At 42.3% G+C, this 19258-nt stretch overlaps 1 protein-coding gene across 2 annotated transcripts in view; it reads right to left on the bottom strand.

Moving 5' to 3' along the window:
- fbln1 (fibulin 1) overlaps positions 1-19258 on the bottom strand; it is a 176551-nt gene that overhangs the window by 30832 nt on the left and 126461 nt on the right. For both annotated transcript variants that reach the window (XM_043709278.1, XM_043709280.1), the window contains one exon: positions 15535-15666. In XM_043709278.1, the coding sequence (XP_043565213.1) occupies positions 15535-15666 (132 nt within the window). The remainder of the gene's footprint in view (positions 1-15534; positions 15667-19258) is intronic.

A 19258-nucleotide genomic window follows, 5' to 3' on the forward strand; every position in this document is an offset into this window, starting at 1 on the left:
AAATGTATAAATATATATAGAAAAATATATAATTTTACAAAAGCCCCAATTGACTATTTAACTAAATAAATAATAACCAACAACAAACTAATAGATAGTGGTAATAACTCAATTCAGCCAAATAGATACTCATATGTTTGCAGTGCCTCCTCCCTGGATATTGGACTCGTAAAACACAATTGTTATGGTTATATAAAAGCCCTTGTTAGTGTGGCAGATAAATCTGTGTTCAGGTATTCCAAAAAGGGCTCTCATATCTTATAGAAATTCTCAGTTTTGTGGTGTACCATACTTGTGAGAAAATCCAAGGGTTTATGCTCCTTAACAATCTTCCAGCAACCCGACAGGCCCCGGGGGATTTTCAGATACCCAACCTAGCAAGATATTCTTTCTTGTGCAGAAAGTCAGGATATTGAAAAGTTTTTTCTTATCCGCATCTGCAGGGAACACACTGGGCAGGCCAAGAAGAAAAGAGATTATGTCCTTCTCCACCCTTACACCCAAAATCCTCTCCATTGCACCCATCACAGAACTCCAGTATGATTGAAGCCTAACACAGAACCAGAGGCAGTGGGTAAGAGTGCCCATACCAACCTTGCATTTGGGACAGGTTGAAGATACCCCTAGTTTAAATTTTGACAAATAGTCTGGAGCCAAGTGGAGCCTGTGGAGAATCTTCAACTGTAAAGCATGGGTCCTATTGCAAATTGATAACTTCCTTGCATTCACCCAAATATCGTGCCATGCCTCTGAGGAAACTTCAACACCTAGCTCTCTCTCCCACACCCTGCAAAGTCGATCAAACTCATCTGAAGGGGCGTCTCCCCCCCGCCAATTGATGATATAAAGTACTGACAGAAAGTATACTCTTAGCATTGAGCACCCTCCTTTCTATGTCGGATTTATAGGGATCAGTCAAAAGCATAGTCTTTTTTTGAATAAAATCCCTAACTTGAAAACAAAATGAAAGAAGTTCCTGTTAGATAGCTCATATTTCCGTGCTAACTGATCAAAAGACATCATTGTGTCTCCCTCAAGTAAATCACCCATGCAAGATACACCTCTCGCTGCCCAATGTTTGAATCCTGAATCTATCATTCCCAATTGAAAACCCGGCATACCCACTATAGATGTAATAGAAGATGTTTTGCCAATATTGCTTTCCCTTGGCCGAATTGCCCTCCATGCTTTAACAGTATTGATAACTATTGGGTAATGGAAATAAAATGTCCTCATTTTGTCCAGAAACAGCAAGCTAGTCAGGGACACCTTGCCTGGGAGGTTTTGATATCTAACCATATTGAAAGTGGGTCCCCACAGGCCCAATCACTCACGTAGGATAAAAGCGAGCTTAGTTGGTAGTTTATGTCCAGGAAATCCATTCCCCCCAATCTGTGAGGCAATTGTAGTTCAGCTAATTTAATGAGGGGCCACTTATGATGCCAAATAAAGGAGCTGAGCCAGCCATTCAGTCTCCTGAATGTTTGCTTATTGAAAATCAGGGGTATCATCTGTATAGGGTATAGCAAACAGGGGAGAATATTCATCTTAATAAGCACTCTTCGACCCAACCACAAGACCAGAAGCGCCTCCAATCTTTGAAGGTCTTGTTTGATTTTGCCAAATAATTGAACAAAATTAGGTTTGAACAGTGGATCCAGAACTGGAGTAATGAATATGCCCATATACACAAAACTCCCCATGACCACTTAAATGGGAATCAATATACACCCTCAAGACCAAGCACCATCATAAGACTACCCATAGGGATAACCTCTGATTTTTCAAGATTAATCTTGTACCTCGAAAAGGCACCAAACTGATGCATTGTATCAGGCGAGGTCCTGGAACTGCTGGATTTGACAAATAAATTAGAATATCGTCCTCATACAACAAAGTCTTATGTAATTTTGACCCCACTTCTGGAGCTGATATATAGGGATCCCTACAAATGGCCTCCGTCAATGGTTCAATCACCAATGTAAAAAGCAATGGTGAAAGGGGTCAGCCCTGTCGGCTGCCCCTAAAAATGTTTAAATTGCTTGACTGCACCCCATTGGTGATGACTGTTGCAAGAGGGCCACTCTAGAGAATCTTTACCCATCTTATAAAGACTTTGTCCAAACCAAACCACTCCAGAGTATAGAAAATGTACGGCCATTCAATTTGGTCAAATGCCTTCTCTGCATCTAGAGAAATCACCAATCCCTGTATTGACTGTTATTGACACACTTGAATTACATTAAGCAGCCTCCTAACATTATTGGAGGATCTGCGGCTGTTTATGAAGCCCGTCTGATCCTCTTTAACAATAGAAGATACCACAGTCTCCAGCCTTAACGCAAGAGTCATAGACAGGATTTTAAAGTCCACATTTAAGAGTGAAATAGGCCTGTACGAAGTACAGTCCTCCAGGACCTTCCTATTTTTTAGAATAAGCGAAATATTGGCCTCTATCAGAGAAGGTGGGAGACAATCATGATTGTATGAGTAATTAAACATGTTGAGCATCGGGTCCGACAGTATGTTTATAAATTCGTTATAGAATTCGCTGGGAAGTCGGTCAGGGCCGAGCACCTTTCCAGTCAGAAGCTGCTTCACAGCCTCCTGCACCTCTTGCTCTGATAAAGGGGCATTGAGAAAAGACTCTTGTTCAGGGGTCATGCCTGGGAGCTTCAGATACTTAAATAAAAGACTTAATTTTGGCCTTCCCCCCCTCACAACCCTCAGGTTGGTATAACCTAAGAGTAAAATCTCTGGAATGCCACATTAATCTTTTTAGAATCACATGTTAGGATCCCAAGACCCTTCCCAATGAGGGCCTGTCAAAGTAAGCCTTCTCGGCTGCCTTCAACTGAGCTTCAAGGAGACGTTGCTGCTCATCCTTCTGCTGCTTCCTACTGGCAGAGTAGGAAATAACTAACACCCAGCATAGGCTTTGGCAGTTTCCCAAAGGATGGATGGGCTACTAACTGAGCCTGAGTTAATGTCTAGGAATGCCCAAAATTCCCTAGAGAAGTACTTCACAAACTTATTATCCTTGAGAATAAAGAGATCCATTCGCCAGTACATCAAACCCACTGTAACATCCTTAATCTTAACTAATAGGTATAATGGAGCGTGATCAGAGATGGTAATATTGCCAATCGTACAAAATGCCAAGTCCAGGGTTGCCATGGGGGTCAGAAAAAAAATCAATTCTAATGTGACAGCTGTGTGGATGGAAAAAAACATAAAATCCCTGCCTGTAGGGTGGAGACACCTCCAGACGTCCACCAACCCTAACTCCACACAAAGATCCACTAATTGTTTAGTTTATACAGAGAGTATCGGGGGATCTTTGGGCAGCCTGACTACTGTGGGATCCATGGGACAGTTAAAATCTCCCCCTATAATGATATAACCAAGACTGATCAGTTTGGAAAATACATCGACCAAAAATTTGAGGGGATGGGCCAGAGGGCAATAAACATTTAAAACACCATATTCTTCCCTGTTTATCAGGGTTCTGAGAATTACAAACTTCTTGTGTGTGTCTTTAACACACTCTAGTAACTTAAATGGAAGATTCCTTCTAAGCAGCTAAGCCACTCCCCTACTTCTGGTATGAAAAGATGAAAATTAAACCTGATCAAACCCATTCTGCTGTAGTTTCAAATGCTCCCTATCATCCAAGTGTATCTCCTGTAACAAAGCAATATCTACCTTCTCCTTTCTAAGACTCAAAAGTACCTTCTTCCTCTTAAATGGTGAGTGATTCCCCTTGATATTCCAGGTACACCATTTAATCAAGTCGTGAGCCATAACCTTCTGAAATAACATTTAAATTCCAGAGAGGAGGAACTCGAACCACAAATCACCAAGCCTTAGTGTCACAAGATCCATCAAACATAAAAACTACATAAACTACAAGCACTACATTTAACAAACCTACAAAGCTATCAAAGATTATATACAACAAAAACAAAAAACAAATCCAACATATAAAGTGCCAACGGCCTGAATAGTGGAACTCACCCACTGCCCAAAGGGGGCAACTACCCATCCCAAAACCCAATTTCCCATCCTGCTGCCAGGACTACAGCCCAGGCATTTAAATACCTGAACTGGGCATAAACTGCCCGTAAGTAGGCATTTAGCCATCCCAACAATTTTCCCTCTTCCTAGCTAGAGCTGCACCGCAAAGACAAACAGAAATGAAAGAAAATACACTGTAGAATAGCAATGTGAATAAAGAAAAAATTTTTGAAGAAAAAAGGGGTAAATGCCCCACCCATCCTTTGGTATAACTTAACTTAGAAATTGAAAGTACGCATCTCAACCACAGCCAAACATAGTTTAAACCAGATTATTACCAATAAAAAAAATAGGAAAAGAAAGCCTCAACCGGACATCCTCTGTTTTTTAATAAAAAAGCATACCCAAACAACACTACTATTTATACATACTAAATTGTTCAGATTACGTTAATTTGTCCACAAAGTCTCTTGCCTTCTCCGACGTGTCAAAGAGATGTATGGATCCATCTTAGGTTACCGAAGCACCGCCGGATACCTCGGAGAGTATTGGATCCCAAGCTCCCTCAGCCTTCTCTTGACACCGTCAAAGGATTTTCTTTTCTGGATCACTGCCACTGAGAAGGCCTGGAAAAACATGATCTTACAGCCCTCGTAAATTAGGGCCTTCGTAAGCTTCCATGATTCTCTCCTTATCTCTATATTGATGAAATTGCACCAAGAGAGGACAAAGACGTTGACCCAGACCCGATCTGCATGCCATGACCTAGTGAGCCCTCTCGATCTTGAAGCCTCTCGTTCCAGCCTCCAAGTTAAGGAATTTCGGCAACCAGTCCTCAATAAATTCCACTGACTGCTCACCTTCCTTACCCTCTGGCAGACCTACGATCCAAACATTTTTTCTCCTGCCCCTGTTCTCAAGATCATCCACTTGGTCACGCAAATTACGGACATGCGACTCCAAGGCTTGGATCCTATCCTTGGAGGAACTGGTATCGGCTTCCACCACTGTGACTCTGTGTTCAACCTCATCCGTCCTATTTTCCATGTCTCCCAGCTGCTGTTCATGCTCCTGCAGCATGTTAGAGATCGGGGCCAGCTTCTCCTCTAATTGCTTACCCAACATCTCATGAAATTTCACAAGCTCCTTCACCAGGGCCTGGTACATAATTGACTCTGAGGATCTTGCAGGCTGGGCTGCGGGCCCGGCCTCAGATGCTCCTCCTCCCTTCTTTGGCATCTCTGGACTGTGTAAATGCAGTTAAGTTGATTGTTCACAGTTTCCTGGAACTCCACAACCTTTCCAGAGTCCCAGGATATCGCAATGGTCTGGGTGGGCGAGTTAGAAGTTTGTCCGGCTTGTGCTGCGCTGCGGAGCTCTGCAACGTGATCCTCCTAGATCGCCGCCATCTTGGATCCCCGCTCATTTAATTTATTAGAGAATCTGGTTACTACAATCCATTGCGCACATATGGAAAGATGTGAATATATGTGAACATGTGGAGAGTTATTTCAGAGCACTAGCATGGATACAATAGACTTAGTTGTCTGTCTTCATGCTGTCAAATTCTATAATTTGTTAGAAAATCAAGAACATATATACGGTTGTTAAAAACTTGTCTGCTCTCTTCAAGGCATTTCATAATTATGCAAAGAATGATGTGCTTTATGGAAATGATTTAAAATATGAAAAATCTGAGATCAAAGGTATTGAAAACTGAAACCTAAATGGTTTGGGAAGTTAAAAGAAACAAAATGCACATCACAAAATGAAGTGACAGTGCCACCTGCTGATGTATCATATGCACCACTGCACAGATTTTCCCCAAATCTCTTTCCTATGACACTAACCAACCATGGCACATTTGCTGATCTTTGTTTCAGGTTTCAATCAACAAAGCTTAAAAGCAAACTAGGCATCAGACTCCAGTTATGTTATGCCATTGAATATAATTTTACTTATACAGTGCTGTGAAAAACATGACTTCCTGCTCTGAGCTGGTGGACAGTATTTACTCTATTTGAATATACTTTGCCTTCTACAGGGGCGTTACTATATGTGAGTGTCACTGGCAAGGCCATTTATTGGTCATCCATATCTGTCCTTGAAAAGGTGATGATGAGCTGTCTTGTTAAACAACTTCAGGTAGCTGGATAGGCACATCCACTGTGGTGTTAATAGAGCTCTAACATTTTGAACTAGTGACAGTGTAGAACGGCAATATGTTTTCAAATCAGGGTTATTTAAAAAAAGGTTTTTCTTTTAAGTCACAAGTTTGGAGGGTGCTGTTAAAGGATCAGAGGGCTTTGCAATGCATCAGGTAGATGGTGCTCACTACTGCTATTGTGCAGTGTTGGTGGAAGGAATGTTGTTTAAGATGTTGGATGGGTTGTCAATAAAGGGGGCTACTTTATTAGTTTCTGAATTTCCTGATTGTTGTTGGAATTGCACTGATCAAGGCAAATGGAGAGTGACCAGACTTCTCACTGGAGTGGATCTGGAGAGCTAGGAAGTGACTCAGTCTTGCATAACACTCAATCTTTGACCTTTAGTCCAATTGGCAGGTCAATGATAATCTGTAAGATGTTGATGGTGGGGATTTGACAATAGCAATGCCATTGAATGTCAATAGGGAAAGGCATTAATGAAAACAATCATTGTCTGGGACGTCTATGGCACCAATTGTACCTACCCAAGTGTGAATCCATCTAAATCTTGTTGCATGCAGGCACAGACTGTTTCCCTTGGTGGAATTTGTCTGTCCCATAAGACAATTGTTTGCACCTTGGAGGTCGGTCTGGCTTGGATGTCTCTGTTGCAATTACGTTTTTGATTAGGGAGAACATCATATTGCATTTTTAGTAGGGAGAACATCACATCAGTACTGAGAAAAGTCATTCTCGAGGGTTTGTTCATGTAAATGGATGGAACTGAGAAATAAAAAAGGGAGAGACTACTTTGATATCATTGTACTATAGGCCCCTCCAAAGTCAACTGGAGATTGAGGAGCAAATATATAAGGAAATTGCAGATAGCTGCAAGAATAATAGAGTTGTAATAGTAGAGATTTTAACCTTTCTAACATTGACTGGGACTGCCACATTATTAAGCACTTGGATGGAGAGAAGTTTGTTAAGTGTTTTCAGGAAGAATTTCTTATGCAGTGGGTAGGTTGCCCTACTAAAGAATGAGCAAAACATAACCTCCTCTTGGGAAATAAGGCAGGACAAGTGACAGAAGTTTTAGTAGGGAAGCACTTTGGGACCAGTGACCATAATTCTAGTAGTTTTAAAATAGCTATGGAAAAGGATACGTCTGGTCCACAAGTTAAAGTTCTAAACTGGGGCAAGGCCAATTTTGATGATCTTAGACACGAACTTTCAAAAGTTGATTGGACGAGGCTGTTTGCAGGCAAGGGGATGTCTGGTAAGTGGGAAGCTTTCAAAACTGAGTTAATGAGGGTTCAGTGCCAGTTGTTTCTGGTAGAATGAAGGGTAAGGCTAGCAGAAGTAGGGAACACTGGATGACTGGAGTTATTGAAGACCTGGTCTTGAAAAAGAAGGAGGCATATCTCATGCAGAGGCAGCTGGGATCAAGTGAATTCCTTGAACAGTATAGAGGGTGTTGGCGTACACTTAAGAGAGTAATCAGGAGGGCTGAAAGGGGTCACGAGGTGCTTTTGGCAGATACAGTAAAGGAGAATTCGAAGAGATTCTACAAGCACATGAAGGGCTAAAGATAAAACTAGGGAGAAAACAGGGCCTTTTAAAAGATCAATAAAGTTATCTATGTGCACAAACACAAGAGATGGGTGAGATCCTAAATGAATATTCCTTGTCAGTATTTACCATTGACACAGGTATGGATACTAGAGACCTTGGATAGTGATGTCTTGACTAGTGTCCACATTACAGGAAAGAAGGTGATGAAATCTTAAAACGCATCAAGGTCAGTAAATTCCCAGGACCTGATGAAGTGTGTCCCAGGATATTGTGGGAGGCCAGGAAAGAAATTGCAAGGCCTCCAGTGGACATATTTGTATCATTGATAGCCAAAGGTGAATTGCCTGAAGATTGGAGGGTGGCTAATTTTGTGCCATTATTTAAGAAAGATTGCAGGGAATTGCCTGGGAATTACAGACTGGTGAGCCTAGCGTGATGGGTACATTGTTAGAGGGGATTCTAAGAGACAGGATCTATAGGCATTTGGAGAGGCAAGGACTCATTTGGGATAATCAGCATGGCTTTGTGTATGGGAAATCGTGTCTCATAAATTTGATTGAATTTTTTGAAGCAGTGACCAAGAAAGTAGTTGAGGACAATGCAGTAGATATTGTCTATATGGACTTTAGTAAGGCCTTTGACAAGGTACTGCACGATAGGTTGTTGAGTAAGGTTGTATCGCAGGTGATCCAGGAAACATCTAGCCAATTGGATACAAAATTGGCATGAAGGTAGAAAATAGAGGGTGGTGGTAGAAGGTTGTTTTTCAGACTGTAGCCCTGTGACCAGTGGTGTGCCACAGGAATCAGTGCTGGGTCCACTGTTATTTGTCATTTATATAAATGATTTAGATGAGAATTTAGGAGGTATGGTTTGTAAGTTAATTGATGACACTGAGATTGGTGGCAAAATGGACACTGAAGAAGTTTATCTGGGAATGCAATTTGATCAACTGGGCCAGTGGACTGAGGAATGGCAGATGGAGTTAAATTTAGACAAATGCAAGGTGTTGCATTTTGGGAAGGCAAACCATGGGATGACTTATACAGTTAATGGTAGAGCCTGGTGTGTGTTATAAAACAAAAAGATCTTGGGGTACAGGTTCATAGCTCCTTGAAATTGGAATCACAGAATAATGAAGAAGGCTTTTAAATGCTAGCTTTCATCAGTAAGAGCATTGTGTATAGGAGTTGGGATGTCTTATTGCAGCTGTATAAGATGTTGGTGAGGCTACAGGTGGAGTACTGCATGCAGTTCTGGTCACCCTACTATAGAAAGAATATTATTAAACTAGAAAGAGTATAGAAAAGATTTACTTGTATGCTACTTGTACTAGATGGTTTGAGTTATACGGAGAGGTTGGATAGGCTGGGACATTTTTCACTGGAGCATAGGAGGCTGAGGGGTGACTTTATAGAGGTGTATAAAATCATGACAGGCATTGATAAGGTAGATAGCCGACAGCTTTCCCCACTACAGGGCATAGGTTTAAGTTGAGAGGCGAGAGATACAAAAGATTCCAGAGGGGCAATTTTTATTCATAGAGTGTGGCAAGTATCTGGAACAGACTGCCAGAGGTCATGGTAAAAGTAAATATAATTTCATTATTTAAGAAATATTTAGACAGGTACATGGATTGAATAGGTATGGAGGAATAGGGACCAAATGCAGGTGAATGGAACTGGTTTAAATTGTGAAAATTGGGCAGTATGAACAAGTTGGGCTGAAGGGCTTGTTTCCATGCTGTAGACCTCTATCAGTCTATGCTGTAGAGGATGATAGATAGCTAAGACAGTGCACAATTTGTCTTTAATTTCTTTGTACACTTTTTTCAAATAGCTAAGCTTTTTGTTTGTGCTCACCTCTTCCAAAGTTCTACCTAACAGCGAGTCTCCAGAAGTTATTTGCATCAGCAACTGTCTCCTAGATGTCAGTGTCAACGTCCATCAATTTCGTATCTTGTTTGAAAGTCTTCCTGTAGCAGAGGCATGGATATCCATGGGATCAGCAGAATTCCATGGTGATTGAATTAGCATAATTCCAGGACTGCAGAATTAATGGCCTACTCTCCCAAGAGATGCCAAGTATAAATCTGAGATGGTGAAGGTAGAAACTGTTTAGCCTTTTCTCCTGCCTAGCAAATGTTATCTAGGTCCTACCACTGTAGAGAAATGAGTTGAGGATGCAGGACTGGTCAACTTGCAATTCGATAATCTTCATCAGGTTGCTGTCTACACTCTCGTGTAGAGCATGAGCTTGGACATAACAGCTGCAGATTTTGAGAAGCATCAGAATGACTTCAGCATGAGGTGGCAGATTGCTGGTGATTGTTGAGTTAAGATATGTGAAACCTACAGCTTCACGTTTTCAATTATGATTGGTAGCAGCATGGCAACATTTGTATGTGTGATTCTGATTGTCAAACTGAAGTTTTTACAAGTTCCAATTGTTATTGCAATCACCCCATAGTGTGGAATGTGAGTGCAGCATTGTCAGTGTAAATTAACTTTCTAATGAGGACTTGGTGTATCTTTAACTTGGACCTCAAGTGAACAAGATTGCACCGCTTTCTGTCCTTTCTGGATTGTAGATAAACCTGAAGATATATCACAGCTGTAAAGAGAAGATTATGGGCTAATGCTTGATTTATTTTTGTTAAGTGAGGGCAACATTGAACCTTTTGAAGGGACTCTTGCCTTGAAGCCTAAATGGATTTCTCACTGTATCTTATCAAACACATCTCATTAATTACCTACCTCACCCCTAAGGCATCCCTCACATTTAGTTCGATCTCCATCTTGCCGTGTATCAGTACTGAAACAGTTCCCAACCGATGATACACTATTCCCATTACTGATGGCACTGGTCCTACAGGACTGAACATTGCACGGAATGGCTGATAAAACCCCCTTACTGTGTGCACATTGTGCTCGTGACTGATGGTACAAGACACCTGACAGACAGTGGGCTATCTTGACTGGACTGACAATAGCCCTCACCACTTTACGACATGGCCCCATAGTTTAAGAAATATGCAGTGTGTTTGCCATGTAGACAGCTAGTTCATGCTTAAGTGAATTTCTTCTAGATGGTAGATTGACATTTTGGTGTGCTGTATAACAAGGCATCCCACCCCACAATCCCCCACATTCAACACCCCACCCACAGTGCCAGACTTATACCTACTGACAAGCATTCTGATAGTGTTTCTGTGCAAAAGACTATATTGATATGGCAGTACCAGTATGCTTTGGGTTCGACTGAAGTCAATGCACTAGGTGTGGTAAGACAAAACAAGGCACGGATGCTCTGAGTATACAGGTAGACTTTGAGTGAACAATCAGGCAACTTGGAGACACAGCCTGGTCCAATCCATAAGCTTTGTGCCAGTCCATATGCACAAAGTGTCCTTTCAATGCTAGTTGTTGGTGTGCCCAACAATGCAAGTCTGTGCTGCCTAAGCAGTCTGCAAGTATATTGGAGAGGTGCCAAAGTAGCTGTGAGGGATTGGCAAATGTTGGGTGCCAAAGTCCATGGACAAAAAAGTGCGTGTGGCCAGTGCCCATGGATTGTACCCTGAAATGACATTTGGTCCTAAGCAGCATGGAAGTCCTTTGGAGTAAGCGATGAGTTGAAGTTGCCAGGTACCTGCTCTGATTTGCATGTCAAGATTTCTCAAAGTCAAGCATATTTGGTGCAATAGACTTTTATTTGGCACAATATTTTTGATGTGGGGCATGTAATCAAATGCCTTCTGGAAGTCTAAGTATAACATACCAGCCTGTTCCCCTTTGTCCACAGCACAAGCTGCTTGCTCAAAGAACTTTAGTAGATTGATAAACACGATTTCTCTTTCACAAAACTATGTTGATTCTACCTGATTACTTTCGACTTATCCAAGTGCCTGCTATAATTTCTTAAATAACAGCTTTGAACATTGTCCTTATGATAGGAGTTCATTGACCTCTAGTTTCCTATTTTCTGCCTCACTTTCATTTTCAATAAAGAAGTTACATTTGCAATTATCCAATCTAATGGGATTTTTGGAGTATTGGAAAATTAAAACCATTGCATCAGTGATGTGCACACCAGCATGTGCTCCTGACTTTAATCTAGCTAACAAGCCTGCCAAGATTTCAGTATCTGAACTGGTGGGATGTGAAGAAGGCAGTCGTGCTGGTGTGTCCTCTGAGGAACCTATGGCTTTTTCCTCAGAGGTGAAAGAGGAGATGTTTGCAGGGCTACCCTCTTGACAGTTGAAACTGTACATATGATACTGATGCCTGCAGGAAACACAAGGGAGAATGGGTTATGGAGTGGGGGTGGAGGTTCAGGCATGTTTAGAATACATTTCCAGTGGGGATAATGGAACAGCAGCAAAGCAATGGACAATGATTCTGTCTTGGTTGCTGGGACATGGAGATTTTATCATCATCACAAGTGGATGAGAAAATGAATGTCAGGCACCCCAGAGCTTATCTTGGCTCATTCAGCCCTCATGTGGGCTGCTTTCACGTGGACTGAGACCAAGGGATGGATTGAGTGACATGAATGTTTGAGGGTGAATTAAAATGTATGAGTTTTTACATTGTGCTGGGAATCCTCTGGTAAGAGGGAAGATAGCACAAGTGTGGTGCTGTAGATGTGTGGTACATTTGTTTTGGAGGTGGAAAATCATTGAATGCAACATCAAGAGAATTATTGAGTGACATGAATGTGTTGGCATAGCTGTAGTGCTAGTGCAGGTGGGGGGAAGATGGGAGGTGTCCTGATTGAGTGAGTTGACATCACAGAGGGCATGCAGGGTTCATTGACTGAGTTTGGCATGGGTGACAATGAGTGACAGAAAATGCTATATAAAATAGTGAGAATGGTTGGCCATGAGCCTTGGTGGAAAGTGGTGCAGTAACAAAGTTAGAATGAGTGTGATATAACAGAGGAAAGATGGTAGCACAAGAGCACAAGAGGTCATTGACCTTCTAGTAGCATTGCTGGGTGTTCCTTTGGAGTGCTACCCCCTCACTGACCTAGGTAGCAATTTCAGACCAGGTTTACAGGATCTGGTGGCATGGACTGCTCTGGTGGTGCTGAGGAATGATGGTGGCCCCATTTTGCACCTGCCTGTCCACTAGAACAGGTCACTATCAGCAAAGTGTGGAGCTAATGTCCCTCTGTCTGCCATCTCAAGGGCAATTTCTGAGAAAAGGAAATCCTACAGGGTAGCTCTGGACTAACAGTTTTTGACCTGTTGCCCATTAGCATTTTAAATATTTTGCTGGGAATCCTCTGGCAAGAGGGAAGGTAGAACAAGTGTGGTGCTGTAGATGTGTGGTACATACCTAATTGTTTTGGAGATGGAAAATCATGGAACTCAATGTCAGGAGAATTATTACTCAGAAGATACCTTTGTCTCACCTGAAGGGGGCATTAGAACTCATACATCTAAGAAGTGCTCCCACATTTGAAAGTCTTCCCTCCACCCTATTTTCCTAACTCCATTTCCATAACTTCACATAGACTACTGAACCTCAGTCTAGCTGTTATTCTTTCTCATTACAATAGCAGTTTACATAACATGATGAATGTGAGAACGCATTAAATGTCATGTTTCCTGTATGACTAGAATCACTATAAATAGCTGAGCAGAAGTAATTATGTTTTACTGTTTATTACAAGCAATTAAAAAGTAAGCCTGAACTATTCAGCTCTTCCCTCACTTTTTCTATGCATATCTAAACCATTCTTTCCTCTCATTTTCTGATGCTTCTACTGGATCCAAGCTGTAGACAAGGTTGACTGCTCTTTTGTAGCCTCAAAAAACTAAACTGCAAACAAAAATGAAGTGCAAGTAAATATAAGGTTTCAATCTGTGGCTTTAAAGATGGTTGTAAAATTTTGTGACACCATACTTCCTTTGTAACTCTAACAGAATGGATAGGTTTTCACCTGAACATCTAAATCATATGCAACAGTGGGTGGTGCTGAATAGAAGGTATTCTCCTATGGAATCAGAATCTTCAGAGAAACAATATAAAGGCTCATTTTTTCATCATTTCACGAGGGCTTTTATCACTTACCTTCTGCCAGGTTATTACGAGAGATCAGTGAAATCCACACAAGGAATTCCAGGCTATAGTGTTCTAAACACAGTGCAGACAAACTTCTATTCTTGCTCCCAATATTCAATTTACTGTTCTGTTTATAAGAACTAGAGCAAGCACATTGCCCAAGTTGAGAATCTGTGCATGTTCACTTATTTGACCTCACCATTCATCAGCACCACTACCTTTACCTTTGGTCATAATAAGTACAGTGATGCCACAGGATTCAATTTCGGACCTCCATCTGCACCATTTATTTCAAGATTCAAATATGCAACTTGAAATAAATAAAAAATGAGATTATCTATGCTGTAAAGAATTTAAATTTGGAGGATCTGAAACTTAATATTTGATAAACAAAGAATAAGTTAATAAAGGTTTGTGAGCTGACAGCAATAAATTACTTTCTGGATCAGTGGTGCTGGAAGAGCACAGCAATTCAGGCAGCATCCGACGAGCAGCAAAATCGACGTTTCGGGAAAGGAGCTAGGCAGGTCGGACAAGTCCGGACAAGTCAAGGGGACAGTGCAGAGCTGGAAGTTTGAAACTGGGATGAAGTGGGGGAAGGGGAAATGAGGAAGCTGTTGAAGTCCATATTGATGCCCTGGGGTTGAAGTGTTCCGAGGCGGAAGATGAGGCGTACTTCCTCTAGGCATCTGGTGGTGAGGGAGCACCGGTGAAGGAGGCTCAGGACCTCCATGTCCTTGGCAGAGTGGGAGGGGGAGTTGAAATGTTGGGCCACGGGGCGGTTTGGTTGATTGGTGCGGGTGTCTCGGAGATGTTCCCTAAAGCGCTCTGCTAGGAGGCGCCCAGTCTCCCCAATGTAGAGGAGACCGCATCGGGAGCAACGGATACAATGAATGATATTAGTGGATGTGCAAGTAAAACTTTGATGGATGTGGAAGGCTCCTTTAGGGCCTTGGATGGAGGTGAGGGAGGAGGTGTGGGCACAGGTTTTACAGTTCCTGCCAAGTCTCCCTCTACATTTGCAGTACTTCAAACTGAACTCACCATGAAAATTAAGTGACACCTTATTATCACAAATGGTACTTTAATGTAGCAATTAATTTGCAAGTGGAAGCCGACATCCTACCCAACCTTGAGTCTTCATGGAGACCATCAGCTAATTTTAAAGGCTGCATCTCGTTCTCCTCCCAACAACCATCTGCCTTCCCAACAAAGATGGAAAGCGGCAGCTAACCATTTCTGACAGATCCAATCTATAGGGCCTGTGGAATAGTGTTGATCTAAGAGGAGAGCTCTGGCTGTGAGATGTGGTGGATCCAGGTGAACAGCAGCCAACCTCATGAAAGACCCCACCTCCTCCTGACACCATGAAAAAACCATTGATTCATCTTAAGGAGGATTACCTCTTCCTTTTTTCCAGGTTTTACCAGGCAGTACACCCTTCACAGATTCCTGGGTCAGTAGACCATTGTCATTGAGTCCTATGGCTGTTATAGAATCCTGATGAGAATATATTAATGAGATTCCCACTCAAGTCAGGCAGGAGAGTCAAGCCCAATTAAAATGTTGATGGAAAAGGTTTGAGCCAGACTGGAGCCGTAATTCTTTGCACAATATTCTCACCAGTCAACTTGAGTTAACATTCTCTCTTTTTGACTCTGGACGTGGCAGTCCTCAGATTGATTAAATTTGCAAGCCAAAAGGGAAAAATTAGCAACATTACTTACCAATTGTGATGGTATTTTCATATCGTTTGATAATGTCGAAGGAGTTGCGTATATTCCCTTCAGTAATGTGAAACACAATCTCTGGCTGGACATTGGGAAAAGCTGGAGATGCTGCTCGGAGGAATATGATTTCTGAAAAAGGAAGCCTAAGGTCAATTGCTCTTCTAGAACATAGAACATTTCAGCGCAGTACAGGCCTTCGAAGTGCACCGATCTGTAGAACCAATCTGAAGCCTATCCATCCTACAGTATTCCATTTTCATCCATATGTTTATCCAATGACCATTTAAATGCCCTTAAAGTTGGCGAGTCTACTGCTGCTGCAGGCAGTGCATTCTACACCCCTACTACTCTCTGAGTAAAGAAACTACCTCTGACATTTGTCCTGTATCTATCACTTCTCAATTTAAAGCTATGTCCCCTTGTGCTAGCCATCACATTCCAAGGAAAAAGGCTCTTACTGTCCACCCTATATAACGCTCATCTTATATGTCTCAATTAAGTCACCTCTCAAACTTCTTCTCTTTAACGAAAATAGCTTCAAGTTCCTCAGCCCTTCCTCATAAAACCTCCCCTCCATTCCAGGCAACCTCCTAGTAAATCTCCTCTGAACCCTTTCCAAAGCTTCCACATCCTAAAACACAGTGACCAGAACTGTATGCGATATTCCAAGTGCGGCCGAGCAAGAGTTTTGTACAGCTGCAGCATGACCCTATGGCTCTGAAACTCAATCCCTCTACCAATAAAAGCTAACACACTGTGTGCCTTCTTCACAAGCCTATCAACCTGGGTGGCGACTTTCAGGGATCAATGTGTATGGACACCAAGATCTCTCATTTACACTACCAAGAATGTCAGCATTAGCACAGTACTCTGCATTCCTATTGCTCCTTCCAAAGTGAGTCACCTCACAATTTTCTGCATTAAACTCCATTTGCCACCTCTCAGCCCAACTCTGCAGCTTATCTATCTCTCTCTGTAATCGGCAACATCCTTCAGCACTATCAACGGTTCCATTGATCTTAGTGTCATCCGCAAATTTACTAACCCTTCCTTCTACGCCTTCATCTAGTTCATTTATAAAAATGACAAACAGCAGTGGCCCCCAAATAGATCCTTACGGTATCTACCACTAGTAATTGAACTCCAGGATGAACATTTCCATCAACCACCACCCTCTGCCTCATTTCAGCTGTCCAATTTCTAATCCAAACTGCTAGATCACCTTCAATCCTATGCCTCCGTATTTTGTGCAATAGCCTACCGTGGGAAACTTATCAAATGCCTTACTGAAATCCATATATGCCACATCAACCGCTTTACCCTTATCTGCCTGTTTGGTCACCATCTCAAAGAACTCAATAAGATTTGTGAGGCACGAAACCGTGTTGACTATCCATAATCAACTTATTCTTCTCTGGATGATTATAAATCCTAGCTCTTATAACCTTTTCCAACACTTGATGCACAACCGAAGTAAGGCTTACTGGTTGATAATTACCAGAGTTGTCTCTAATCCCCTTCTTGAACAAGAGAACAACATTTGCTATCCTCCAGTCTTCTGGCACTAATCTTGTAGATAGTAACGACATAAAGATCAATGCCAAAGACTCGGCAGTCTCCTCCCTGGCTTTCCAGAGAATCCTTGGATAAATCCTGTCCGGCCCAGGGGACTTACCTATTTTCACACTTTCCAGAATAGCTAACACCTCCTCCTTGTGAAATCAATCCCATCTAGCCTAGAAACCTGTACCTCAGTATTCTCCTTGACAACATTGTCTTTTACCAGTGTGAATACTGACAAAAAATATTCTTTTAGCGCTTCCCCTATCTCCTCGGACTCCACACACAACTTCCCACTACTATTCTTGATTGGCCCTAATCTTTCTCTAGTCATTCTTTTATTCCTGATATACCGATAGAAAGCTTTAGGGTTTTCCTTGATCCTATCTGCCAACAACTTCTCATGTCCCCTCCTAGCTCTGCTTAGATCTTTCTTCAGGTCTTTCCTGGCTAACTTGTAACTCTCAAGTGCCTTAACAGAGCCTTCATGTCTCATCCTAATATAAGCCTTCTTCTTCATCTTGACAAGAGATTCAACTTCTTTAGTAAACCAAGGCTCCCTTGCTCGACCACTTCCTCTCTGCTTGACCAATACATACTTATCAAGGACACATAGTAACTGTTCCTTGAATAAGCTCCACATTTCAATTGTGCCCATCCCCTGCAGTTTCCTTCCCCATCCTACGCACCCTAAATCTTGCCTAATCTCATTATAATTGCCTTTACCCCAGCAATAACCCTTGCCCTGTGGTATATATCTATCCCTTTCCATTGCTAAAGTAAATATTACCAAATTGTGGTCACTATCACCAAAGTGCTCACCTACCTCCAAATCTAACACCTGGCCAGGTTCATTAGCCAGCACAAAATTCAATGTGGCCTCGCCCCTTGTTGGCTTGACTATATACTGTGTCAGGAAACCATTCTGCACACATTGGACAAAAACTGACCTATCTAAAGTACTCGAACTATCGTATTTCCAGTCAATATTTGGAAAGTTAAAGTCCCACATAACAACTAACCTGTTACTCTCACTCCTGTCTAGAATTATCTTTGTTGTCCTTTCCTCTACATCTCGGGAATTATTCAGAGGCCTATAGAGAAGTTCCAACAGGGTGAGCTCTCCTTTCCCGTTTCTAACCTCAGCCCATACTACCGCAGTAGACGAGTCCTCATCAAATGTCCTGTCTGTCACCATAATACTGTCCTTGACTAACAGTGCCACACCTCCCTCTCTATTACTATCTTCTCTGTTCTGACTGAAACATCTAAATCCCGGAACCTGCAACAATCGTTCCTGTCCCTGCTCTATCCTGTCTCCTAAATGGCCACAGCATCAAAGTCCCAGGTACCAACCCATGCTGCAAGTGCACCCACCTTATTCCAGATGCTCCTGGCATTGAAGTAGACACACCTCAAACCACCTTCCTGTTTGCTGGAACTCTTGCACCCTTTAAATCTCATCTCTGGCCTCTCTTCTCTCACTACGTCTCTGTGCCCCTTTCAAATATTACAGAGAGTTTGATAAGGCACATGTTCTCTGCCTATACTCTGTTGCCATGCCACCACATTGCATAAAAAAGTTGGCTGAACACTTCAACGCCCTTTCCCACTCCACTAAGGACATATAGATCCTAGGCCTGCTCTATCACCACTCCCTAACACCTGACATCTGGAGGAAGGACGCCTCATATTCTGCCTCAGGACCCTCCAACCCCGTGGCATCAATGTGGATTTCACCAGTTTCCTCATTTCTGCTTCCCCCCCATCCCAGATTCAACCTTTCAACTCAGCACCACTCTCATGACCAGTCCTACCTGTCCATCTTCCTTCCCACCTATCTGCTCCACCCTCCTCTCTGACCTATCTCTTTACTCCCACCTCCATCCACCTATTGCACTCTCAGCTACCTTCCCCCAGCCCCACCCCCTTCCCATTTATCTCTCCACCCCCAGGCCCCCATCCGCATTCCTGATGAAGGGCTTTTGCCCGAAACATTAATTCTCCTGCTCCTTGAATGCTGCCTGAACTACTGTGCTTTTCCAGCACCACACTCTTGACTCTAATCTCCAGCATCTGCAGTCCTCACTTTTGCCAAGAATCTGTCTACCACTACTTTAAAAATACTCAAGGATTGTTCTTACTCTACCTTTTATAAAGA

The sequence above is a fragment of the Chiloscyllium plagiosum genome, chromosome 19 (assembly GCF_004010195.1).
Source record: "Chiloscyllium plagiosum isolate BGI_BamShark_2017 chromosome 19, ASM401019v2, whole genome shotgun sequence".
In the NCBI taxonomy this organism is placed as follows: Eukaryota; Metazoa; Chordata; class Chondrichthyes; order Orectolobiformes; family Hemiscylliidae; genus Chiloscyllium; species Chiloscyllium plagiosum.